The following is a 26,472-nucleotide window of genomic DNA, read 5'->3' on the forward strand; positions in this document are numbered from 1 at the left end:
CCTCCTTCCTGATTGCTATCCACCCTTGCTGGAGGGTGCATTTACAGACAATTGGGTGGAGGTCCTGAGCCCGGGATTGGGTTGATCAAAACTTTGCCAACAGTCAAACGACCTCTTGCTATATTCAAGCGTGTGGGAACATACAAGAATGGTTGTGGAAGGTGAGGCACGGCTGGCATAGGTTCTGTGCAAAAGGGGCAGCTTCCAGCAGAGGGCGAACAAAGACAAACCCTCCCTGAAGAATTTTAGTTCCAGTCCCGTCGACAATGCCATTTTTCGAGGGTCGCTTCACTCTCCACCGCTCTTGGGATGGCGATTACCACCGCGGGCGAAAGCCCCCCACCCCGAAACATTCCCTAGAAATCACAAAGGAAGCATTTTCTCACCCGGTTTTTAAAACACACTACTACTACTCGAAGATTTGATTCATAAACGATCGAAGGGAAGCCCGCACAGAGTATCGTACAATACTAAAAGGGCAATGCCTTTCTTCATAAACCTCGTCTCAAGCTCAGCGTTTGGGTCGACTTTCAGTTCACTGCGATCTCCCCCCCTCCCCTCCCCTGAGACACCGGGACGCTATCCTAAGGTAATAGTTTGAAGAGAAATAGGTGTTGTGGCTAAAATTGTGTGTGGGCGCGCCTTGGACCCCGGGGTTTGTGTATCAAATGGAAAACACTGGCTTTGCCCTCAGCCCGCCCCCCAGGGTCAACGCGAATGGAACAAAGTTGGGAAGTGTCATCTGGTGTATGCATTAAGTTGTCTTTATTCCCCCCCTTCCCCTGGCCTGGGGAAGTTTTGGTGGCCGGATGAATGTGCTACATGTATTCCTGATGCTTTGATTTCCCTCCCGTTTGCCAATCGACCCCAGGGACCAGGCTCGCGATGGCGCGGCCTCGCACCCTGCCCCCCACCCCGCGCGGCCTGTCAATCACCCAGTCCCGCCCCCCCCGCGGCCTGTCAATCACTCCGCCCCGCCTCACACCGTGCTTCCCGTCTCATCCCCCCCCCCCCCCCGGTGGCATGTCAATCACCCCGGCCCGCCATCGCAGCCTGTCAATCACCCAGCCCCGCCCCTCGTCTCTTCCCGCCCTGCCCCTGTGGCCTGTCAATCACTCGTTGCCCCCCCCCGTCACAGACCCGCGCACGGATTGGACAGCCCGGCAACGTGTCACAGCTTGGCAATGATTGACAGGTGGACGGTGTATTGCCATTGGCGGGGCGCGAGTGCGCTGGGCGGGACGAGGCGGCGAGAGTTTATTTAAAGGCCGGCGCCCGCCCTTCCCGCACATTTCATCCGGTTCCGGTGGTGAAGGAAGTTTATTTGGGTGGGGGGGCCCACGTGTGGGGGGGGAGAACGAGTATTTCATTTAATTTTATTTAATTTTTTTTTTAAAGTACAACTTTATTTATAATCTGACCATAACCTGAAGGAGACATGGGGAAAGGGGTAAGTAAAGGCGATGTTTGCATGTGTGTGGAGCCGGTATAAATTGCTGAGGGAGCCTGGGGAGGCCCCAAAAAGTTTCTAGACTCGGGGGTGGTAATTGGGGCATTCGGGCAGGATCCATTGCATTGTAAGTCAGCCTGAGGGATGAAGTATGCACAGTAAGCACATAAGCGGTATGTACCCGGGCTTCGTGATCAGCCTGATGAAACACAGCCCTAAGAGGCATTGAAGTTACCAATACTGGAGCCTGTGCAATCTGACCATAAGAGGAGTTTGACAGCTGTTTGTACAGTCAAGGGGCAGCAGATTTTTGAGGGGAAGGTTGCAGGTTACACTGGGCATCCTCTAAAGCTTGGATCGTCCTCACAACCAGTAACTTTAATTGTGTCATGTCAAATATGTGTCATGAGGAAATAATAATTTACTTACAGGTTTTCATCTCAGATAGAGGGATTGTACAATGATTCATTTTTCATTATCGTTTGGTGGTGAATGCACTGTGAATGGGCATTAGTGTATTAACTGGTGAGATTGTATGGGAGTGAACGATACTGTTCACATCATGATTGAACCACAAGATGCAGGGTGCTGCTGGTAGGTCTCCTATGTAACTTGTTAGCAAAAGGGATCTTTTCCCAGTTTTATAGATTGTTCACCAAGTAGCTACATAGCACTGATTAAGGGGTACAGTTGATCTAGAGGGAAAACTAGACAAAACATAGGAAGGTATTTATTCATAAACGTACAGAATAGGTCTGTAATAGGAAAGTGGAAATCAATACAGAGAAATGTGAGGTTATTATGTTTGATCGCAAGAGTAAGGAAAGACCACATGCATCTTGGGAAATAAATGACTGAATAGAATAGAGGGACATAACATTGAGGTAGGGAGTGGACTTGTACAGATTCACAACATTCCCAAGACTAACAGCACATAGGCCATAGCAAAAAGCAAACCAAGCACTGGAATTATTTTCTGCATGCACAGAATTGAAAAGAGAGTGTTATGTTAACTTGCTTGGTTAGTGCATACTTGGAGTACAGTGATCAATTCTGGCTTCCAAGTTACTAAAAAGATATAGAAGCATTGGAGAAGGTGCGAGATTTGCTATAAATATAACAGTACACCTATTGGAAACGATTAAACTGAGTAAGGCATATTCTCCCAGAAAAGAGATCAAGGAGAGGCCTGACGGTGGTCTTTGAGATTATGAAAGAATTTGATAGATTCAAAGCAGAAGATTGTCAGTCATAGGGAATTTAAGAGGAATTGTTTTACCCAGAAAGTGAATGTGGGACTGGCTACCTCGGGAATAGTTGAGGTGATTAGCAATGGATGTATTTAAGGGGAAGGTAGATAGAAAAATGAGGGGGAAAGAAATAAAAGGATTTGTCAATGGGGTGAGAAAAAAAGAGTTGATCAGAGGCTTGTGTGATATATCAGCATGACCTGTTGGCTGAAATGATCTGTTTCAGTGCTGTTAGTATAATGGCTCATGAATTCCGATCTCTGGAGGGTCATACCAGGAGATACCTTCGAAGAAGTACTGGTTAAACACCCCCCCACCCCCACCCTGAAAATGGCCATACAAGGACTACACGGGAATTTCCCCGGAGGTTCAAACCAACTGTCTGAACAGTATGGTTATCCAGGAAAAGTTGGAGTGATTAAAACCACTTTTAGCTCCTAGATAATTATAATGCTGACCGCCACAGCACCTCTTCTTCCCCCACCCCCATTCACCTGCATACCTTCCAAACCCTCAACTACCTTCACACCCCATCCCCAGATTACCTCCTGACACCCCAACTGACCATCTGTCATCCTTCTAACTATTCAACCCATCTTACACACCCACAAGTCAGCATCTAACTAACCACCCCACTTGCTCCTAACCTATCCTATCTGCCCCGTCCCACCCATTTGCCTTTGCCCTGACTTCTCAAAGCTGCTTGGACCTTCAAATCTACCTGCTTTACAGCAGCAGGTTTCATAAAAGTGCAGCATAGCTTCCTTTCCTCCAACTCTGCTGACCTAGATTGAAGGCCCCAGGAACTTGCTGCACTCCTGAGGAGGCTTGAGCCAAAAGATTGACTGCAAAATGTGCAGCTCCCGCCTCAGGTAAGTAAAAATGAGTAGCATGGTAATCGGACTGTGATTGCCACTCCTCAGGAGTTCTGACCCATTGTAACCTTGATTATTTTTGTAGCTAAAATCATGAGTTTAATGCCACCAAAACCAATGTCATTATGCCTACTACACCGGTCATATTGATTCCTGCTCTGTAAGTTGTGCTAGGCTGAAAAATTGAGGTAATATCATATTTTGCTTTTACAACATCCTTATTTTATGCCTTTTGGCTTTACACTTACCAGTCAGTGTCATGGTCTGTATAATTGTGACACTGATCAAGGGTCCATTTAGGATGAGTGTGGGCAGGGGAATTATAGAGAAATTTTGTACATTTTAAATGTGGTGCAAATGAGGTGATGGCTGTGTAAGACTGAACAAAATTTGTAAGGATTGTTTCCAGTATGGTTCTGAAAGCTGTCACCTGCCGTATCTAATTTAGCATACTGGGCTAAAACGCTGGCTTTTAAAGCAGACCAAGGCAGGCCAGCAGCATGGTTCAATTCCCGTACCAGCCTCCCCGAACAGGCGCCGGAATGTGGCGACTAGGGGCTTTTCACAGTAACTTCATTTGAAGCCTACTTGTGACAATAAGCGATTTTCATTTAAGGCTCTTGTGGTAAAGTGATGTTCGATCACCTGAGTCACATCTCATTGGCCGAGCTGAAGAAATATGGAAAGAAGTTGCCTTTCTCATTTCACTTTTTCATAGAATCCCTACAGTGTAGAAGGAGGCCATTAGGCCCATCAAGTCTGCACGACCCTCTGAAAGAGCACCTAGTTCCATTCCCCTGCCTTATCCCCCATAACCCCACCCAACTACTGGACACTTGGGGGCAATTTAGTATGGCCCATTCACCTAACCTCCACATCTTTGGGCTGTGGGAGCAAACCGGAGCACCTGGAGGACACCCACAGAGACTCGGGGAGAAGGTACAAACTCCACGCAGTCACCCGAGGTCGGTATTGAACCCAGGCGCTGTTAGGCTGTAGTGCTAACCACTGTGCCATCCTGCCCTCCGTTTTTCCCAGGAGATCAGCTCTAAGTTTTAACATCGCTTTTCTTTAAAGGGATGGGTAGGACAGGTATTCCACTCGGGACTGGACGCGAAGAATAGAGGGGTGGCAATATTGGTGGGAAAGCGGGTGTCATTTGAGGCCAAGACTATTGTAGCGGACAATGGAGGGCGATATGTAATGGTGAGCGGTAGGCTGCAAGGGACGTGGGTGGTGTTGGTAAACCTATACGCCCCGAACTGGGATGATGCAGGATTCATGAAGCGCATGTTGGGGCGCATTCCGAACCTGGAGATAGGAGGCCTGATAATGGGAGGGGACATCAATACAGTGTTGGATCCAGCACTGGACCGCTCCAAATCAAGGACTGGAAAGAGGCCGGCGGCGGCCAAGGTACTTAGGGGGTTTATGGATCAGATGGGGGGAGTGGACCCATGGCAGTTTGCAAGGCCGCAGGCCAAGGAATTTTCTTTCTTCTCCCATGTACACAAAGCCTACTCCTGGATAGATTTCTTTGTTCTGGGTAGGGCGCTCATCCCGAGGGTGGAGGGGATGGAGTATTCGGCTATAGCCGTTTCGGACCATGCCCCGCACTGGGTGGAACTGGAGCTGGTTGAGGAGAGGGACCAACGCCCGTTGTGGCGGCTGGATGTGGGACTGCTGGCGGACGAGGTGGTGTGTGGGAAGGTGGGGGGGTGTATCGAAAGGTACTTGGAGGCCAACGGGGAGGTGCGGGTGGGGGTGGTATGGGAGGCGTTGAAGGCGGTGATCAGGGGAGAGCTAATTTCCATTAGGGCTCATAGGGAGAAGACCGAGGGTATGGAAAGGGAGTGGTTAGTGGGGGAGATTTTGAGAGTGGACAGGCGATACGCAGAGGCCCCGGAGGAAAGATTACTTGGGGAAAGACAACGGCTCCAGACGGAGTTTGACCTGTTGACCACAGGGAAGGCGGAGGCACAGTGGAGGAAAGCGCAGGGGGCGACCTACGAGTATGGGGAAAAGGCTAGTCGGATGCTTGCACACCAGCTCCGTAAGAGGATGGCAGCAAGGGAAATAGGGGGAGTCAAAGATGGAAGGGGAGCCACGGTTCGGAGTGCGACAAAAATAAACGAGGTATTCAAGGCCTTTTATGAAGAGCTGTGCAGATCCCAGCCCCCAGCGGGGGAAGAGGGGATGAGACGATTCCTAGATCAGCTGAGATTCCTGAGGGTGGAGGAGCAAGAGGTGGCTGGTTTGGGGGCACCAATTGGGTTGGAGGAGCTGAGCAAGGGTTTGGGGAGCATGCAGGCGGGGAAGGCCCCGGGACCGGACGGATTCCCGGTGGAGTTCTACAGGAAGTATGCAGACCTGTTGGCCCCGCTACTGGTGAGGACCTTTAATGAGGCAAGAGAGGAGGGGACCCTGCCCCCGACAATGTCGGAAGCGACAATTTCTTTGATCCTAAAGCGGGACAAGGACCCACTGCAGTGCGGATCATACAGGCCGATCTCGTTCCTCAATGTGGATGCAAAGTTGCTGGCAAAAGTGCTGGCCACGAGGATCGAGGACTGTGTCCCGGGGGTAATCCACGAGGACCAGACGGGATTTGTAAAGGGCAGGCAACTAAACACTAATGTGCAGCGGCTCTTAAACATGATAATGATGCCATCGGAGGAGGGAGAGGCGGAGATAGTGGCAGCTATGGACGCGGAGAAGGCCTTTGACCGAGTAGAGTGGGAGTACCTCTGGGAGGTGTTGCGTAGGTTTGGGTTCGGGGTAGGGTTTATCAATTGGGTTAAGCTCCTTTACAGAGCCCCGAAGGCGAGTGTAGTGACGAACCGGCGGAGGTCGGAGTACTTTCGACTGTACCGAGGGACGAGGCAGGGGTGCCCCCTGTCCCCCCTGTTGTTCGCATTGGCGGTCGAACCATTGGCCATGTCATTGAGGGAGTCTAATAAATGGAGGGGGGTGGTCCGAGGGGGAAAAGAGCATCGGGTGTCGCTATATGCGGATGACCTGTTGCTGTACGTGGCGGATCCAATGGAGGGGATGGTGGAGGTCATGCAGACTCTAAGGGAGTTTGAGGAGTTTCTGGGCTATAAGCTCAATGTAGGGAAGAGTGAGCTGTTTGTATTACAGGCGAGGGACCAAGAAAGAGGTATAGGGGACCTACCGCTGAGGAGGGCGGAGGGGAGCTTTCGGTATCTGGGGATCCAGATAGCCAGGAGTTGGGGAACCCTACATAAACTGAATCTGACGAGGTTGGTGGACCAAATGGAGGAGGATTTCAAAAGATGGGACATGTTACCGCTCTCGCTGGCGGGTAGAGTGCAGTCGGTCAAAATGGTGGTCCTTCCAAGGTTTCTGTTTGTGTTTCAGTGCCTTTCCATCGTGATCACTAAGGCCTTTTTTAAGAGAGTAGGCAGGAGTATTATGGGGTTTGTGTGGGCGAATAAGACCCAAGAGTAAGGAGAGGGTTCCTGGAACGCAGTAGTGACCGAGGAGGGTTGGCGCTGCCAAACCTTGGGAGCTACTACTGGGCAGCAAATGTGGCGATGATCCGCAAATGGGTTATGGAGGGAGAGGGGGCGGCATGGAAGAGGATGGAGATGGCGTCCTGTAAAGGAACGAGCCTGGGGGCGTTGGTGACGGCACCGCTGCCGCTCTCGCCGACAAAGTACCACGAGCCCGGTGGTGGCGGCAACGCTAAGGATCTGGGGCCAGTGGAGACGGCACCGGGGTGCAATGGGAGCATCGGTGTGGTCCCCGATCAGGGGTAACCACCGGTTTGTCCCGGGGAAGATGGACGGGGGGTTCCAGAGCTGGCATCGGGCGGGGATTGGAAGAATGGGGGACCTGTTCATCGACGGGACGTTTGCGAGCCTAAGGGCACTGGAGGAGAAGTTCGAGTTACCCCCGGGAAATGCCTTTAGATATATGCAGGTGAGGGCTTTTGTGAGGCGACAGGTGAGGGAATTCCCGTTGCTCCCGGCACAAGAAGTTCAAGATAGGGTGATCTCGGGTGTATGGGTTGGGGAGGGCAAGGTGTCGGAAATACACCAGGAGTTGAAAGAAGAGGGGGAAGCGTTGGTAGAAGAGTTGAAGGGTAAATGGGAGGATGTGCTGGGGGAGGAGATCGAGGAAGGTCTGTGGGCTGATGCCCTAGGTAGGGTATTCCTCCTTGTGTGCCAGGCTTAGCCTGATACAATTTAAGGTGGTCCACAGAGCGCACTTGATGGGGGCGAGGTTGAGTAGGTTCTTTGGGGTAGAGGACAGATGTGGAAGGTGCTCAGGGAGCCCGGCGAACCATGTCCATATGTTTTGGTCATGCCCGGCACTGGAGGGGTTCTGGAGAGGAGTGGCGGGACCAATATCTCAGGTGGTGAAAGTCCGGGTCAAGCCAAGCTGGGAGCTAGCAATATTTGGAGTAGTGGATGAACCGGGAGTGCAGGAGGCGAAAGAGGCCGGCATTCTGGCCTTTTCATCCCTAGTAGCCCGGCGAAGGATCTTGCTAATGTGGAAGGAGGCGAAGCCCCCCAGCCTGGAGGCCTGGATAAATGATATGGCTGGGTTCATAAAGTTGGAGAGGATTAAGTTCGCCTTGAGAGGGTCTGCGCAGGGGTTCTACAGGCGGTGGCAACCGTTCCTAGACTATCTCGCGGAGCGGTAGAGGAAGGTCGGTCAGCAGCAGCAGCAACCTTGGGGGGGGGGGGGGGGGGGGTGAAGGGGACGTCCGGGGAAGGCGGGGGGGGGGGGAAGGGCGGACTGCCTGGGAGGGTGGATGAGCAAGAGATGACATGAAGGGTTGGGGAAACTGGCACGTACGGGTGAGGGCCAGTGTACAAAGCTGTGTAAATATATCATTTTGCCATGTATATATCTTGCTCTGTGCGATTTCTCGTTTATTTTTGTTACGAGGGGGGGGTTATTGTTTGTAAGGGAGAAAAATTGTGTTAAAAAACTTTAATAAATATATTTTTTAAAACATCGCTTTTCTTTAAACTTTCTATAACTTTACCAGTCTCTGAATTGCATGAACGGGGTAATAATGTAAAGCAAGAGATGCAAAATAATAATTTGGATGGTGCAAAATATCATTTACCGTTGCACATTCTTGAGTTTTTTGTTTTGCACTCTCAACCTGACTCTGGGCCATAAAAAACAGGAGTAATCCATTCCGCTCTTTTACCTTGTTTTGCTTTTCAGTTTGATCATTGCTGATCTGAACCTCAACTTCATTCATCTGCTTTTGCTCCATATTCCTTGTTATCCTTAACCAAGAAAATCAACTCTTATAAGTTTCAGTTGACCCAGAATCCACAACTTTTTCAGGGTGAGAATTTTGGATTTAAACTAACATTTACATGAAAAGGCGCTTCCTAATTGCACTTCTAAATGCACTCATTCTAATTTTAAATCTTGTGCCCTTTTATTCCGGATTCTCATACTAATTTCTCTAGAACTACCCACTTGGTTGTCTTTATTATTTTAATCACCTCCGCTCGATCGCAACATGGCCGTTTAAAATCAAGAGAATACAAGCCACATTTGTGTAAACGGCCATCACATTCTAACCCTGGTATCATTCTGATTAACTCCCGACTACCCCTCCAAGGCCAGACAGAATACCTTTCCTGTGATTTGTCCAGATTGCCTTCACGTTTGACCACCAATCCCTTTTAGATCAAGGTCAGCATTCCATTGATCTTTTGATTAAGATGTGTTCCTATTCATTAGCTTTCAATGATTGATGGATATGGACACCTCAATCCCTTTTGCTTTTCCACAGGTGGAAATCTCTGCTATTGGGAAATCAAATCAGCGTATTTTCTTAAGATCCAAAGTTGATGACCTCATACTTTCCATATTTAACTCTGATGTGCTGTAGCTTTCCTTAGTTAACATATCTTTCTAACCTTCTGTTGTCATCCACACAACTTGTTGTGCCTTTTAACTTGAGTGTTATCTGCAAGCTTTGTATGCAACTTTATCCCTTTATCCAAGGCGTTAATTAATTTGGTGAAAAGCTGAGGCCCCAGTACAGATCCCTGTATCACCACTTATCACCCCACCAGTTAGAGAAAATAGTTTTTATTGCAACTTTGCCTCTTGTCTCACATCCAATCTTGCCCCTTATTCTGCTAGTGGCCTTAGTAATACTATCATGGTAAATATACAAATACTGCAGTCAATCTTTTCATGAATAAATGTGAACAAATACATTGGTGCTGCAGTGTACTGTGCCACAATGTGTTATGTTACCTGTTCATGACTGTGATTGAGAAGATACTGATAAACCACTTGTGTGCTTACTGATATTCATGATGTCAATGGATAAGTCAGCTTGAACTCTTGTATGATTCCTAGTGGTTATTGTGAGAGTTCCACTTAAAGATGGTTTGTGTTCCTGATTGGTCACCCAGAGAATGATGCCCTGGGGCCAACAATGTTACATTTGTGGGAGGGATTAAAAATGAGTTTTCTCTTGCTGGTTTGTACTTTCTCACAGTCAAATTGTCATTTATGGATGTGTTTATCATGGTAGTATTCAAAAAAGCAAGCTTAGGCTTGTTTCATATAGGCAATTTGGAATGTTTTTCTGACTGCTTCCGTGGTTTAGGCCAGCGGCTGCATTTGGTTTTGAAATCCTATTGCTAAATAGATCTGGAATGTTAGCGATTGATTGTTGCTGCATTCTGAATCTGCATTCACTTTTTTGTTAGCAACCTGGTATGGGGTCCAAGATGTCAAGATGCAGAGGTGTTCATACACGACTGCCAGTTCCTCACGTGCACTTATATTTTTCAAGGTACAAATCCTCCCTTGAATTAACTATGTACCTGTAAGGGAGTAATTGCAAGATGTGCTTACTGAAGTATTTTCTTGGTATAATAAACCTGTACACAATGAAGTGGGGGAGAGTCATTGGATTATTCAAGAAACCTTATGTTAAACGTGCTGTTCTCTCTGCTTTCTGGAATGTTGCAGCCATTGAGATACTTGCACCCCTCAATACAGTGCTAAAGTTTAAAAACATCTGTTTATTGAGGAATGTTGCTTTGATCTAATGTGCAACGTCCTTCTGAACAGGGAAAACTGAGGACAGAAATAGTCGAAAGCAATAATCTTTATTAGTGTTACAAGTAAGCTTACATCAACACTGCAATGGAGTTACTGTGAAAAGCCCCTAGTCGCCACACTCTGGTACCTGTTCGGGTACACTGAGGGAGAATTCAGAATGTCCAATTCACCTCACAAGCACATCTTTTGGGGGGAAACCGGAGCGCCCGGATGAAACTCACACTGACACTGGGAGAATGTGCAGACTCCGCCCAGACAGTGACCCAAGCCGGGAATCGAACCTGTGTCCCTGGTGCTGTGAAGCAACAGTGCTAACCACTGTGCTACCATGCCACCCACTTGGTTTGGTTTAATGCAATCAAGATTAATTTGTTCTTTGTTCCATTCCTTACGTGGCTATTTGTCCGGTGAATTTACATATATTTCTTAAATATGGGACCACCACAGCCATATGTGATCCAAATCTGAAGCCCATAAGTCATCCCCGAACCAAAGGTGCTGATGGTGATTGAAGTGCTCTTGCGGCCAGCTAACTTAGTACACGTTGAGGTTTAACGGTCGGACTTTCTGATCGGTAGAACTAATTTCTGTGTTGTCTTTTACATATTAGTAATTGAGGGAAACCACTGATCCTTTGAGTTAATCAAACTTCTCAAATTTGTCAGTAAATAGGGAATTAATTCATCACCTGACTTCCTAGTTTTCATCAGGAGATTAGATCATTTGATTTTAGAAACTCCTATTGGTTGCTTTGTTCTATGTCCATTCTATTTGTAAGAACAATATAATTCAGTGTTGTCGGAGTCTGATGCTGCCTGTCTGCTTTGAGTTGGCTGTTGTTTTGAAAATTGTTTCAAATTGGTGCAAAGCAGAAATGGATACTGGACTCCCGTTTTATTTGAAAACTATGTAGGCTAGGTTACAACTTTGTGCATATGCGTGTTGAGTTTATTAACCTGAGATGGATAAAATCAACTGGCAGGCCTTTGGCCAATTGTCAATTACTTCTCTCGTACTCCAAACTGAGAACAACGAGATATAAAGGTGAAAAATGGTTACACTGTAATCTGGGCAAAGAAATGTCAGAAATGCTGAATTGCCTTAAACAGGCAACAGGAAAGTGAGGTATTTGGAAACTATTTACCCAGTACACAATATAAGTAACCTCTAAATGGAAAATGTACAGCAATATTAGCAGGAGAAAGCTATCATTCTGTCACTGGGGAAATAGTGTTTAGTTTTGCCTTGGACAAGCTTGCTGGTACAATGCTAAGGAGGCGTTATATACAGCTGCTGGTCCGGCCTAGCCAGCACAGCACGGCTGATGTTTTGCCAGACATTCCCCATGGGAATCTTTTATTACTGTAAAACAGGTCAACTTGGGCTCTTTACTTATTTTGTGATTGAAGGGGTAGACCGAAGAGGTTCCAGTTAAGTAACCCATATTGTTCTTGGCAAGCTACAAACTGCAATGTTTTCGCTTGATTGGTGTTGCACTTGAGAACAGTTCAAAGTTTGCCTCCGTCTTTCTGACCAGGTAAATCATAATTCCCTTTGTTTGTGCGCTCAGTTGTTTTGGGTCAAGATCAAAACAAACCTGGAATTCTCTTCATTGTCTTAACACTATTAAACACATCATGAATGAATCCGAAAACCACTCAAATGACCAACCCTTTAAAAGTCCTTTGGTTAAATTTCACTCTCCTGAGGCATTTCACCGTAATTGTTTTGGGTGTGGTGTGGAATGAACAGGAACAAGTCTGTACAGTGCAGACTGTTCAAAGGCAGGAAAAGGGTGGTGATTCGCGCTAGTGCTGCAATGGAACTTACCAAAAAATGCTGATGTGATGGAGTGTTGTATAGCTAAGATGATAAAGGGATATCTGAAAACTTAGTCACAACACTAAATGGGGGCCTGAAGTGAGGTCAGAGCTCAACTTGTTAATAAATGTCCCAAATTATTAGAATTTTGGTGGAAAGAAGTTCATTTTATTCTGTCAAAAACTTTGGTATTATGAATGTTACCAGTTTATTGAATTGTACATATGGCAAAACTCTTAGGAATATAGAAAGTAAGAGCAATCTGGGCGTGCAGGTCCATGGATCTTTGAAAGTGGTAACACAAGTGGACAAGGTAGTCAAGAAAGAATACGGAATGCTTGCTTTGGATGGGACATCGAGTATAAAAACCGGCAAGTCATGCTACAGTTGTATAGAACCTTGGTACGGCCACACTTGGAATATTGCACACAATTCTGGTCGCCACACTACCAGAAGGATGTGGAGGCTTTGGAGAGGTGCAGAGAAGGTTTGCTGGATGTTTCCTGGTCTAGAGGGTGTTCGCTATGCTGAGAAGCTGAATAGACTCTGACTATTTTCATTAGAACGATGGAGGTTGAGGGGTGACCTGATAGAGGTCTACAAGATTGTGAGGGGCATGGATAGAGTGGATGGGCTGGCACTCTTTCCCAGGGTGGAGGGGTCATTCACCAGGGGGCATAGGTTTAAGGTCCATGGGGCAAAGTTTAGAGGAGATGTGCGAGGCAGATTTTTTACGCTGAGGGTGGTGAGTGCCTGGAACGCGCTGCCAGGGAATGTTGTGGAAGCAGTTACATTAACGGTGTTCAAAAGGCATCTTGACAAATACATGGGTAGGATGGGTATAGAGGGATACGGCACAAGGAAGTGCTGAAGGTTTTTGCCACGGTTGGTATCGTGTCCAGTACAGGCTTGGAGGACCTTTGTTCTTAATCCTGATTATCCCATTGAATCTGAAATTTTGGTTGCTCTCAAATGTCAGTATTTGGTGCAAAGAAATATTCTGAAATATTCTCATGCCAAATTGCTTGAGCAATGGTTAAATTATTTGCAAAGATGTATCTTTTGGAAAGTGAAGTGCCGCATGTCCTGTGTATTCAAGAAACTGTTTTTTAAAAAAAAATAAAAATATTTTATTAAAGTTTTCAAACACAATTTGTCCCCCTTACAAATCAACAAAAACGGTAACATGATAACTGATAGATAACATTGTTTAAATAAAATAGTGAGCTAACAAAATAACATGAAATAGCGCCCCCCCCCGCCCCCTCACCCCATCTAGAACACAAACAATTTACCACTCTCTCCCCCCCCCCCCCCCCTCTGGGCTGCTGCTGCTGGCTATCTATTTTCCCCCTAGCGTTCCGCTAGATAGTCGAAGAACGGTTGCCACCGCCTGGTGAACCCCTGAGCCGATCCTCTCAGCGCAAACCTCATCCGCTCCAGTTTTATGAACCCTGCCATATCGTTTATCCAGGCCTCCACGCCGGGGGGGGGTTTCGCTTCCTTCCACATGAGTAAAATCCTACGCCGGGCTACTAGGGACGCAAAGGCCACAATATCGGCCTCTTTCGCCTCCTGCACTCCCCGGCTCATCCGCTACCCCAAATATAGCTAACCCCCAGCTTGGCTTGACCCGGACCTTCACCACCTTCGGGATCACTCCCCTCCAATACCCCTCCAGTGCGGACACGACCAAAACATATGTGTGTGGTTCGCCGGGCTTCCCCCGCACCTCCCGCACTTGTCCTCCACTCCGAAGAACCTGCTCAACCTTGCTCCCGTTATGTGTGCTCTATGTAGCACCTTAAATTGGACTAGGCTAAGCCTGGCACACGAAGAGGAATTTACCCTACTTACGACATCAGCCCACAAACCCCCCTCAATCTCCTCCCCGAGCTCTTCTTCCCATTTTCCCTTCAGTTCTTCTACCAGCTCCTCCCCCTCTTCTCTCATCTCCCGGTATATTTCGGACACTTTGCCCTCCCCGACCCACACCCCCGAAAGCACTCTATCCTGGATCCTTTGTGTCGGGAGCAGCGGAAATTCCCTCACCTGTTGTCTCGTGAACGCCCTCACCTGCATATACCTAAAGATATTCCCGGGGGCAGCTCATACTGTTCCTCTAGCGCTCCCAAGCTCGCAAACGTCCCATCTATAAATAAGTCTCCTAATTCCAGCTCTAGAACCCTCCGTCCAACCTCCCTGGGGCAAACCTATGGTTGTTCCTGATCGGGGACCACACCGAGGCTCCCAACACACCCCTCTGTCGCCTCCATTGCCCCCAGATACTTAATGTTGCCGCCACCACTGGGTTTGTGGTAAACGTTTTCGGGGAGAGCGGTAGTGGCGCCGTCACCAGCGCTTTTAAGCTCGTTCCTTTACAGGACGCCATCTCCAGCCTTTTCCACGCCGCCCCCTCTCCCTCTATCATCCACTCACGGATCATCGCCACGTTGGCTGCCCAGTAATAGTCACCCAAATCCGGCAACGCCAGTCCCCCTCTGTCCCTGCTATGTTGCAGGAACCCCCCTCCTTACCCTCTGGGCCTTCCCTGCCCACATGAAGCTCATGATGCTCCTACCTATTTTTTTGAAAAAGGCCTTGGTGATCAATATAGGGAGACATTGAAACACAAATAGGAACCTCGGGAGGACCATCATCTTAATCGCCTGCACTCTGCCCGCCAGTGACAGCGGCTGCATATCCCACCTTTTGAAATCCTCTTCCATTTGCTCCACCAGCCGAGTCAGATTGAGTCTGTGTAAGGTTCCCCAGCTCCTGGCTATCTGAATCCTCAGGTATCGGAAGTTTCTTTCCACTCTCCTTAGCGGCAGGCCATCTATCCCTCTACTCTGGTCCCCAGGGTGTATTACGAAAAGCTCACTCTTCCCCATGTTAAGCCTATATCCCGAGAAATCTCCAAACTCCCTCAATATCTGCATAACCTCTATCATCCCCCCCCCCCCCCCCCCCCCCCCCCCCCCACTGGATCCGCCACATATAGCAGTAGGTCTTCTGCGTAGAGTGACACTCGGTGTTCCTCTCACCCTCTAACCACCCCTCTCCATTTCCTGGAGTCTCTCAGCGCTTTGGCCAGTGGTTCAATTGCCAGCGCGAACAGTAATGGGGACAGCGGGCATCCCTGTCTTGTTCCCCTATGTAGGCGAAAATACTCCGACCTTTGCCGATTTGTGACTACACTTGTCATTGGGGTCCCATAGAGGAGTTTAACCCAGCTGACAAACCCCTCCCCGAACCCGAACCTCCTCAGCACCTCCCATAGATACTCCCACTCTACCCTATCAAATGCCTTCTCTGCATCCATTGCCGCCACTATCTCTGCCTCCCCCTCTGCTGGGGGTATCATTATCACCCCCAATAGCCGTCGCACGTTGACATTCAATTGTCTCCCCTTTACGAACCCTGTCTGATCTTCGTGCACCACCCCCAGAACACAATCCTCTATTCTCATTGTCAGCACTTTTGCCAGCAACTTGGCGTCCACATTTAGGTGTGAGATAGGCCTATAAGACCCTCATTACAGCGGGTCTTTATCTCGCTCCAGGATTAGTGATATAGTCGCCTCCGACATTGTCGGGGGTAGAGTCCTCCCTTCTCTGACCTCGTTAAAGGTTCTCGCCAGCAGTGGGGCCAACAAGTCCACATATTTCCTATAAAATTCCACTGGGAACCCATCAGGTCCCGGGGCCTTCCCTGCCTGCATGTTCCCCAGCCCTTTGGTCACCTCGTCCACCCCAATTCGCGCCCCCAGGCCTGCTACCTCCTGCTCCTCCACCCTCGGGAACCTTAGTTGGTCCAGAAACTGCTGCATCCCCTCTTTTCCCTCTGGGGGTTGGGACCTATATAACCTCTCATAAAAGGTCTTGAACACCTCATTTACCTTCCCTGCTCTCCGCACCGTGGTTCCCGTTTCATCCCTAACTCCCCCTATTTCCCTCGCCGCTGTCCTCTTTCGAACCTGGTGGGCCAACAGGCGACTCGCCTTTTCCCCATATTCATATCTCATCCCCTGTGCCTTCCTCCACTGTGCCTCTGCCCTCCCTGTGGTCAGCAGGTCAAACTCCGTATGGCGTCGTCGCCTCTCTCTGTATAGTCCTTCGTCCGGGGCCTCCGCATATTTTTTTATCCACACTCAAAATCTCCCCCAGTAATCTTTCCCTTTCTTTGGCCTCTGTTTTCCCCTTGTGAGCCCTGATGGAGATCAACTCTCCCCTGACCACCGCCTTCAGCGCTTCCCATACTACCCCCACTCGGACCTCCCCATCATCGTTGGCCTCCAGGTACCTTACGATACATCCCCGCACTCTTTCGCAGACTCCCTCATCCGCCAATAATCCCACATCCAGTCACCAGAGTGGACGCTGCTCCCTCTCCTCTCCTAGTTCCAGATCCACCCAATGTGGGGCATGGTCTGAAACAGCTATGGCCGAGTACTCCGTTCCTTCCACCCTCGAAATCAGTGACCTTCCCAAAACGAAGAAATCTATCCGGGAGTATACCTTATGGACATGGGAGAAAAAGGAGAACTCTTTGGCCAGTGGCCTAGCAAATCTCCACGGATCCACTCCCCCCATTTGGTCCATAAACCCCCTAAGCATCTTGGCCGCTGCCGGCCTTCTTCCGGTCCTGGATCTAGATCTATCTAACCCTGGGTCTAGCACGGTGTTGAAGTCTCCCCCCATTGCCAGGTTTCCTACCTCCAGGTCTGGGATGCGTCCCAGCATCCGCTTCATAAATCCCACATCATCCCAGTTTGGGGCATATACATTGACCAGCACGACCTCCATTCCCTGCAGTCTGCCACTCACCATCACACATCTGCCCCCGCTGTCCGCTACAATGTTCCTAGCCTCGAACGACACCCGTTTCCCCACCAATATGGCCACCCCTCTATTCTTTGCGTCCAGCCCTGAGTGGAACACCTGTCCCACCCATCCTTTCCTTAACCTAACCTGGTCCGCCACCTTCAGATGCGTCTATTGAAGCCTGGCCACGTCTGCCTTCAGTCCCTTTAAGTGCGCAAACACTCGGGCCCTCTTAATCGGCCCATTTAGGCCTCTCGCGTTCCACGTGATCAGCCGGACTGAGGGGCTGCCCGCCCCCCTCCCCTGTCGACTAGCCATCGCCCTCTCTGGGCCAGTCCCGGTTCCGCGCACACCATCCGTCCCCCAGGTGGCGCAATCCCGCCTCGACCACCTTTTCTCTTACCAGCTCCCTTTCGATCTCCGCAGCAGCAACCCAGTTGTCGTCGTCTCCCCCCCCCCCCCCCCCCCCGCTAGATCCCCATCTAGCATGGTTACTCCCCCCATATTGCTTCCGAAAGTCAGCTGACTTCAACTGACCCCGGCTTCTCCCGCTCTCTCCTTGACCCCACCCCCCCGTGTGAGGAACTCCCATCCTCCTTGCGCCTATCTTCCCGCCATCATCTCTCTGGCGCGGGAAAAGAAAAAGAAACCCCGCGCTTTCTAGAACCATCCTGCCCCCCATGGCGCAGCTCCCCCTACCGCCCCGTTCCCATTCCCCATCCCCTGCCTGTGTCTCTTCTTCTCCCCCCCCCCCCCCCCCCCCCCCCCCCCCCCCCCCCCAACCGGCGCACACATTTCTCAGTGTCCTCCCCTCCCCAATTTACATCTCTATACATCAGCATTGTCGTTTCCCCTCCAACATCAGTCCCTCAGTTCTGGTCCAGTTTCTCTTTTTGAATGAAGGTCCATGCTTCTTCCGACGTTTCAATATAGTAATGTCTATCCTGGGGCGTGAACCACAATCGCGCCGGCTGCAACATCCCGAACTTCACTTTCTTCTTATGCAGCACCTCCTTGGCTCGATTGAAACTCGCCCTCCTTCTCACCACCTCCGCACTCCAATCCTGATACACTCGTATCACCGCATTCTCCTATCTGCTACTTCGTACCTTCTTGGCCCATCTCAGAACCACCTCTCTGTCATTGAAGCAGTGAAATCGCACGATCATCACCCTAGGTGGTTCTCCAGCCTTTGGTCTCCTCGCAGGGACCCGCTGGGCCCCTTCCACTTCCAAGGGGTCCGAGGGGGCCTCAGCTCCCATTAGCGAGCGTAGCATCGTGCTCGCGTAAGCCCCGCCGTCAGCTCCTTCCACTCCCTTGGGGAGACCCAGGATCCGGAGTTTCTTTCTCCTTGATCTATTTTCCAGGACTTCAATCCTTTCGATGCACTTCTTATGGAACACCTCGTGCGTCTGCATTTTGACCGCTAGGCCCAGGATCTCGTCCTCGTTGTCCGTTACCTTCTGCTCCACCACACGGAGCTCTATCTCCTGGGCCTTTTGTGTCTCTTTAAGCCCCTCGATTGCCTGTAGCATCGGGGCCAGCACCTCCTTTTTTAGCAGCTCCACACACCGTCTTAAAAATTCATCCTGGTCCGGTCCCCATGTCGCCTGGGCTCCCTCCGACGCCATCTTGCTCCTTTCTTTCTTCTGCCGCTGCCCTCGAGGATTCTCCGAGATCTGGCCGCCGCCGCCGATATTTTTCTTTCCCACTGGGGGGGGGGGGAACTCCCTGTTGCCTCACCCCACACCGGGTTTCGTTGAAATTTTTTTTTCCCTTCGGGGCTCTTAAAAGAGCCCGAAGGTCCATCTAAGCTGGAGCCGCTGAAAGGTGCGGCTTAGCTGGTCATCGCCGCAACCGGAAGTCTCAAGAAACTGCTTTTAACAACAATAACTTGCATTTATATAGCCCTTTAAAATTAATAAAATATTTAACTATGGTTCACAGGAACATGTCAGCCAAAAGTGTACACTGAGCCAAACCAGGAAAGATTAGGACATGATCAAATGCTTAACAGTAGAATTTGAGGAGGGGCGAGAGACCAAGGTTTGGAAGATAACTGTTGGTGCACGCATTTCAAACATGCCGTTTTTCTTGAGTCATGTAAAAAGTTGACCCCCGTGATTTCTGGCCCTAAGAATGTAATTTTTCAAGCACCTTGTGTAAAAACCCACCTTAGTTTTTCAGGGATCAAAGCTCAGAAATTTCAGAACTAATGTGTAATCCTAGAGATGTTAATGATTCATCTTCATTGTAAATGCATAAATACTAATGAAAATGAATAAATGCTGAAAACATTTATACATGAAAGTGTTTTTTTTACTAATAAAGTGATCAGATTATGAATGATAATTAATGTCAGTCATTAAATGATGTTGGTTTTTACTTTGTTCCATTGCAACGGTCTATTTTGGGCCCAAATCTAGCGCTCTTGAAAATGTTACCCGTGTTAAAGTCTTGGGCGGGATTCTCCGGTTGCCAATGCCAAAATCTTGTTCGGCCAGAGAATATCTGATTCCGACCAAATTGGGGGCCCCTTTCGCGATGTGCTGCTCCCTCCAAAGCGGCGTACTCTAGGAGCATGCCGTGCCACGTATGGACGGCCTCAGGACATTGCCTGAGGCCCGCCCCGATGCTCCACCCCTGACTGGCCGAGTACATGACGCCGTGGGCCGCGTGTTGTCACACCCGTCGGGAACTTGGCGTGGCCGCTGCGGACTCAGCCCAGCGGCGCCACAGTCGGGGGAGGACTGATCTGTGGGCGGGGGGGGGGACATTATTCGGGGTTGGGGGCACTGCGGCTGGGGGCAGCGGGGGGGGGGGTCCGTAGTGTGCGAGCTGGCTGAAGAGGGGGACTATTTCGCGGGCCGGGTCCGCGAGCGGCCTCTGCCATGTTGAAACATGACTGCTGCAGACTGCCTCTGTGCACATGCGCTGCCACGGACCTGGCAATTCTTCGGGGCGTATCGGCAGCTACAGCCGGGTGCTCTATGCTGCCGTCATACTAGCCCCCAGCAAAACGGGGAATTGGATGTTTTGCACCATTTTGTCTGGCGTAAAATGCCACCATTTTCACGCTGGCGTGGGGCCATAGCCCGAGAATCGGAGATTCCAGCCCCTTGACTTTTGGCTAAAACAACTAGTCTCAAAATTTGATTTTTACGTTGGTATATACAGTGAGTGAGAGGTTGCATTTCAAGGTTTTACCTCGAAATGACTAACTGAATACCTCTGGAGAATTCCTCTTGAATTGAGTAACTTGGCAAGATCAATTTCTCCCAATTTTGTGCACACGCGTGATTCTACAGGTGTAGAAAAAAACATTTTTTTTAATTGCCATGCTCATTGGACATACTGTTCTGACACTAATTAGCAGCCAGTGGGTAATGAGCAGAGCCAAAATCTAATGCACTGCATGCCTGCCAAATTCAGCTTTTAATGTGCATGTAATGTATACTACTATTGTGATCCAGTGCTTACAGTGCATGCCCATGTTATTTAAGATAGTAGATAAGCTCTGCTTCAAATGTACTGACTCCAGTCAAACTGAAGATTGACTGTATATTCCTTGTGTCAGCACAGTAAAGACATTTTAGACATTTGTGCAGTTGGCTAGACTTGTCACCTTTCAAAAATTAAAACCTTATCCAAGTGAGTGGAGTGTTCTGGGCTCATTAAAAAGGTTACTTAATGTGTATCAGCTGACTTTAAGTTGACCCAAATTACAATTCCCAGAATCTAATCCTCAAAGGCATCTTTTCAGTGTTCATGTTTATGAATGCTCCTTTATTGAACTGAGCTACGAGGCTATGTGGAGTGGGGGAAATCTCCGAGCTCCTTCACCTAGTGTGAGGATAGGGAGATCATTACATTTTTCTTTTGTCCAATTTGTGGGCAAGAATGCAAGATCACTGAATTCCTTCAAAGTTTTCCTGATTCCATTTTTTTCCACTTGATGCCATTAATATCTATTCTGGGGTGTAGAGGCTGCAGTTTTCAAAACATTTAGCTATTATCTACAAGAATTTGCTGAGAAAGCTCGTGTTTAGACGGAGACACTGGAAATAACACAATTCGCAGGGGGGGGGAAATTCTAACCCTTGCAGTCTCGCCAGAGATTAAAATTTCTCAATGTCTTGTACTGACATTGAGAGCAGTTTGTCTCTTAATTTCTTGGATTGTTTGTTCTCTAAATAACCAATTTTTGCAGAATATTTACTTGAATAATTTTGCCATATTGAAGTGACAAAATGGAGGATAGTCCCTCCATTTAAATCAATTAGATTTATTAATCGGGTAAATTGTTACCACTAAAAATGGACTTTTAGCAAATGTTAATGACTGCTGTATTTGCGTTCTACTTTTATGAGCATGCACTAGTGTTGTAAAGTGACTAGGCACCAAAGATGTCAATTTTTAATACAATTTGCTACAATGAATTAGATTTTCTTGTGGGTTGAAGTGTAATGCTCTGGCTTCACTTCACTCCATATAGATCATAGTTTTGTAGTACTTTTTGTAAGACGTTCAAGTACTGATAAAGCATGTTGGTGTGAGATTGATAGATTTCTGTTTTGTAAGGGGCTCAAGTGATGGGAAGAAAAGGCAAGGACATAGAATTGAGATATAGATTGTCATGATCTAAATGAATTGCATAGCAGGCTCAGAATGGCCACTTTGTTCTACAATGAAACTTTTGATGTTGGAAGGAAAGCTGGAAGCAGCTGTAGTTAATCCAACTGATCATGATTATCATTCATTATCATTCTCCCTCAAGAACCCACCCCTGTAGCTGTTGAGAGCTGTGTACTAAGATTGTAAAATATGGTAATGATCAATTCCACCTTCAAACATCACTTGCATTAGGCAACTGTCGAGAGATTCTTTTGTATACAGTGTGTTCTCTGGTTCTGAAATCCCCGTCCTTGCAGGGTGGGTTCTGATTTGGGCTGTTTTTCTGCAGTGGAGGTGAGAGAGGTTGCTCGGTAGCAGCATTCACTTAAACTTTACATGGGAGTAAATTATATCTTGAGACTGGTGCCAACATGCAAGGGATTGGAAGAGGTCTGATTGTTAAATAGGAGATCAGTGTAGTTCTACCTACAACTCTAATTACAAGCCTGGTTTGGGCTCTGAATAAAAACACGTCTGGCACTATCTGGAGAGAGAAACATTGTTAATTTTTCAGGTTGATGATATTTACCCGAAACATTAACTCTGCTTCTCTCTCCACAGATTCTGCCAAACCTACTGTATAATTCCTGCATTTTTCATTTCAATTTTAGACCTGACAGTGTCCTTAGAATTTTGCTTTCATATGGGATTGAGTAGCCATGTTTGCTGAAGTCTGTCTAGTGAATGAGACATTTTTTAATGGTAACTAAACCCAATAGAGCCAAGGTTCTAACTAGGAATATGTACTGCTAATTTTTTTTAAAAGCAGAAAAAAACAGCATTGTCTGTGGGGATGATAAATGCAAACCCTTTACATCTCGTGATTATAAATGTTGGAAATTTTCTTTCAGTTTCTTTCAGTTTAACAGTCGATCATGTTGTAGAGCAAATGGTAGATAATGCTTTCAAACCAATCTGAATTTTTAGCTGATTGAGTGTAGGGACCAAACTCATGTGGAGCTGTTAAGTGAAAGTTTTTACATTTGACTCTCTTGGCAGGAGGACTGTTCCAATCCATGACTCTGACTTGAGTTAAATATGGAGCAATACAATTGTACTGACTTTTTTTCCATAGCCCTTCTATTCCCTCAAAATAAAATTTCAATCCATTTCAATTTATAGATGTACAGATTTATATTAAGCACCATTATAGCTCAATTGAATCTAACCAATTTACTAAACCATAACCTATAATCCCCTTGTCTCCATTAGAACTTTTGCTCTCTTTCATGCTTATTGTCCAACCAGATTTCCCTTAGCTTGGCTCCCTTAAAAACCGGGGAGGAAGGTTTGAACATCTTTGGTAAACAACTTGTTTAACCATCTATGGCCAGATCTGCTTGGACCACTTCAATCGTTGCCGCATATGCTTTCCATTGTTAGAACTGCTTTTTATTGTAAAATCACATGGGATTGCAAAGATAATCCACACCTTCACTTCACCACTAAGCATCTACTTGAACCACATTCTCTTCCCCACAACCACCTCCACCAATGAATGGGAAGGAGCTTATGGATTTTGTTGTCACCAAATATATGGACCATCCACTGAGCTACAGCTGCTATTTCTCTTTTCCCTAGTCCACTGAGAGAAACTCCCTAAATGTTCTCTGGTTTTTCCTGCAGACTCTTTCCCATCTTATTCAACCTCTGACATTTTGTCCAATCCCAAATCCGTGCCCATCTTTTCTACAATTCTATGTTCAAAACCCTCCAGGCAGATTTCCGGCTTATACTAATGACATTTTATATGACTTTGACAAACTAACCTCCTTCGTCCTTTGTGTCTTATTTGCCATTTTTTGACGTCATCCTCCTCCAATACCCCTTTGTCATCCAGCTGAGCGGAACTGCCTTTGTTTGGTTGCATTCTTATTTATCAAAAAAATGTAGTATGGGGATTGTCTGCAGTATTTTTTTCCACTCTTGCACTGTTACCTCTGGAGTCCTCCAAGGATCCATCCATGGCACCATTCTATTTCTCATCTATATGTCCACCTTCAGTGGTATCATCCAAAAACACACCAGGTCCCACATGTGCCAGCAACAGTATGCTCTGTTTCACCACCTTCGATCCCCCCGCTCTCTGATTTGTCACACGTCATAACCAACGTCTGATATCGGATGAACAGAAATTTCTCCCAACTAAATATTGGGAAGATGAAGCCATTGGCTTTGGTTCCGTCATAAACTCCATAACTACAACATTGATCCCTGGCATCTCTGTTAAACTGGGTGTTGTTTGATCCAAGATGAATTTCCAGCCACACATGGCACTATCACCAAGACTGCTTCTACCTGCATAGCTTAGCTTGACTCAACTGTGGCTTTGAATTGTCTGCTGAAACCCTCACGTAGCTTTATTACCCCTAGACTTGGTTATTCTCATGCACTCCTGGCTGGCTCTTCATCTCACTCACAAACTTGGGCTCATGGGTTACTCCACCTGTGACTTAACTTGTTCCGAATTTCATTCACCCATTGCCCATATTTGCTGACTTTCATTCTGGCAATGCCCAGTTGTTAAAATCATAGAATCCCTACAGTGCAGAAGGAGGCCATTGAGTCTGCAACAAATGTCCTAGCCCTCTCTGTGTAGCTTCCTAAAATCCTAAGTCTTTGAAATCTATATGCTACTCCAATTCAGGACTCTTGCTCATCACTTGATTTCAATCTCTCCACCATTGTCGACTGTGCTTCAGCTACCTTTGCCCGAGCTCTTAAAGTTGCCCCTAAAATTCTCTGCTTCTCTGCATCTTTTAAGATGCTCCCTAAAAATCTTTTTGATAACGCTTTTGGGCATTGGTTCTAATATCACCCTTGTGGCTTGGTGTTTTTTTTTAAATTGACAATTCTTGTTAAGCCCCTTGAGGTGTTTTACTGAATAAAATGTATTACGGAGTTCATGCCCATGAGAAAATGTCCAGTGAGCTAAACCTGCAACCAGAATGGTTTCAGCCTGTCATGTATATGCAACATTTACGGTTGGTAGGGTGGCACAGTGGGTTAGTACTGCGGCCTCACAGCGCCAGGGACCCGGGTTCAATTTCTGCCTTGGATGACTGTGGAGTTTGCACTTTCTCCCTGTGCCTAAGTGGGTTTCCTCCGGGTGTCCAGTTTCCTCCCACAGTCCAAAGATGTGCAGGTTAGGTGGATTGGCCATGATCAAATTGACCTGTACATTAGATGGGATTACGGGGGAGTTGGGCCTAGGCTGGGTGCTCTCTCAGGATCGATGCAGACTTGAATAGCTGAATGGCCGCCTCCTGCACTGTAGGGATTCTCTGCTTGATCATCATTTCCCTAGAGTCACTTTCTTGTTTCAGAACAGAATATTGGTTGCTGCTAGTGTGTGATTTGAATCTGAAATTAAATCAGTGGCGCTGTGGGTATGGGGAAACAATTGCAATCAAGGCAGCGAACAAGAAATTGCAAAAACTGAAAAATATGCAAAACAGAAGGAAATCCAAACATTATTGAGAAAAAAATTAAAAATACAGTGAGTGAAAATCCGACAGCAAATGCAGAAGGTGGCTGAAGCGTTTGAAAAGTTGACCCCAACCTCTCATTTACAGTTCCTCAATTGACGGCTGCTGTAGATAATTGTATTCCCAAACAGACATTCATTTGTGGCCATTTTGTCTCTCTTACAATCAGCTCAATTTTCTATTCAAAATAATTGATGAAAAAGAAGCAACACATTAAAACTTGAAGAAAATCTCTAATTTTTAAAAGAGCAATCTTCTAGCCAACTAAATATTTGGTTGCTATTTTATCTATTCATTGACCTTAGTGCAGTGTAGTCACTTATGGGTTCACTCAGCTGTGCCTTTATATTGCTGGATGATTCCAGTAATTGTTTTGAATCAAGGCATATCACCTCATTAACGTTCATTCGTTTGTTCAAATGTGTACTTTTGAACTTTGTATAACCTGGAAAAAGTGACTGCAAAAATTGTTTTTTAAAAAAATAACTACCATAATGAAATATTGTAAAGGAGGAGATTTAGAGTCTGAACAGTGGAGGGCAGCAGGCAGCACAACTGGCAGACTTGAGTGGATTCCTTTCCCATTAGGATGTTGATGTATTTACATTAGCTGCACACAAACTCAAAACGCATGCAAAGTGCATTCTGAGTAGAATGAAGGTACTGATCTAAGTGATTTGCTCAGCTGCACTGAAATTTAAGTCGCTGCCTTCAGCAATGATTGAGCACGTCAGAATGAAGTTGGTAACAAACTACAGTTTGAGGAGCTCAAATTGGAATGCAATCTCCCGGGCTGAATTTCAAATTTTGCTAAAGTTAAATCTTCCACAATACCTTGCAAATCAATGGTTTGAAGGAACAGGCAAGAAAGTAGAGTTGGGGCCACAATCCGATCAGCCACGATCTTATCAAAAGACTATGCAGCCTCAGTGGGCCAAAAGGCCAACTCTTGCTGCTTATGATCTTATGAAGAGGATGGAGCTTATGGTGGGAGCTAAAAATTAT

The 26,472-nt window shown here is 47.3% G+C and overlaps 1 protein-coding gene across 2 annotated transcripts in view; it reads left to right on the top strand.

Annotated features, from left to right (window-relative positions):
• Positions 1-466: 466 nt before the first annotated feature.
• Positions 467-26,472, top strand: part of LOC140427925 (sodium/potassium-transporting ATPase subunit alpha) — a 73,251-nt gene continuing 47,245 nt past the window's right edge. The window contains exon 1 of one of the 2 annotated variants that reach the window (XM_072513789.1): positions 467-589. In XM_072513789.1, coding sequence (XP_072369890.1) covers positions 482-589 — 108 coding nt within the window. In that variant the 5' untranslated portion in view covers positions 467-481. Of the gene's footprint in view, positions 590-1,294; positions 1,451-26,472 lie in introns of those variants that run through there. The other variant, XM_072513790.1, reaches the window with a different exon arrangement.

The sequence above is a fragment of the Scyliorhinus torazame genome, chromosome 8 (genome assembly GCF_047496885.1).
Source record: "Scyliorhinus torazame isolate Kashiwa2021f chromosome 8, sScyTor2.1, whole genome shotgun sequence".
In the NCBI taxonomy this organism is placed as follows: domain Eukaryota; kingdom Metazoa; phylum Chordata; class Chondrichthyes; order Carcharhiniformes; family Scyliorhinidae; genus Scyliorhinus; species Scyliorhinus torazame.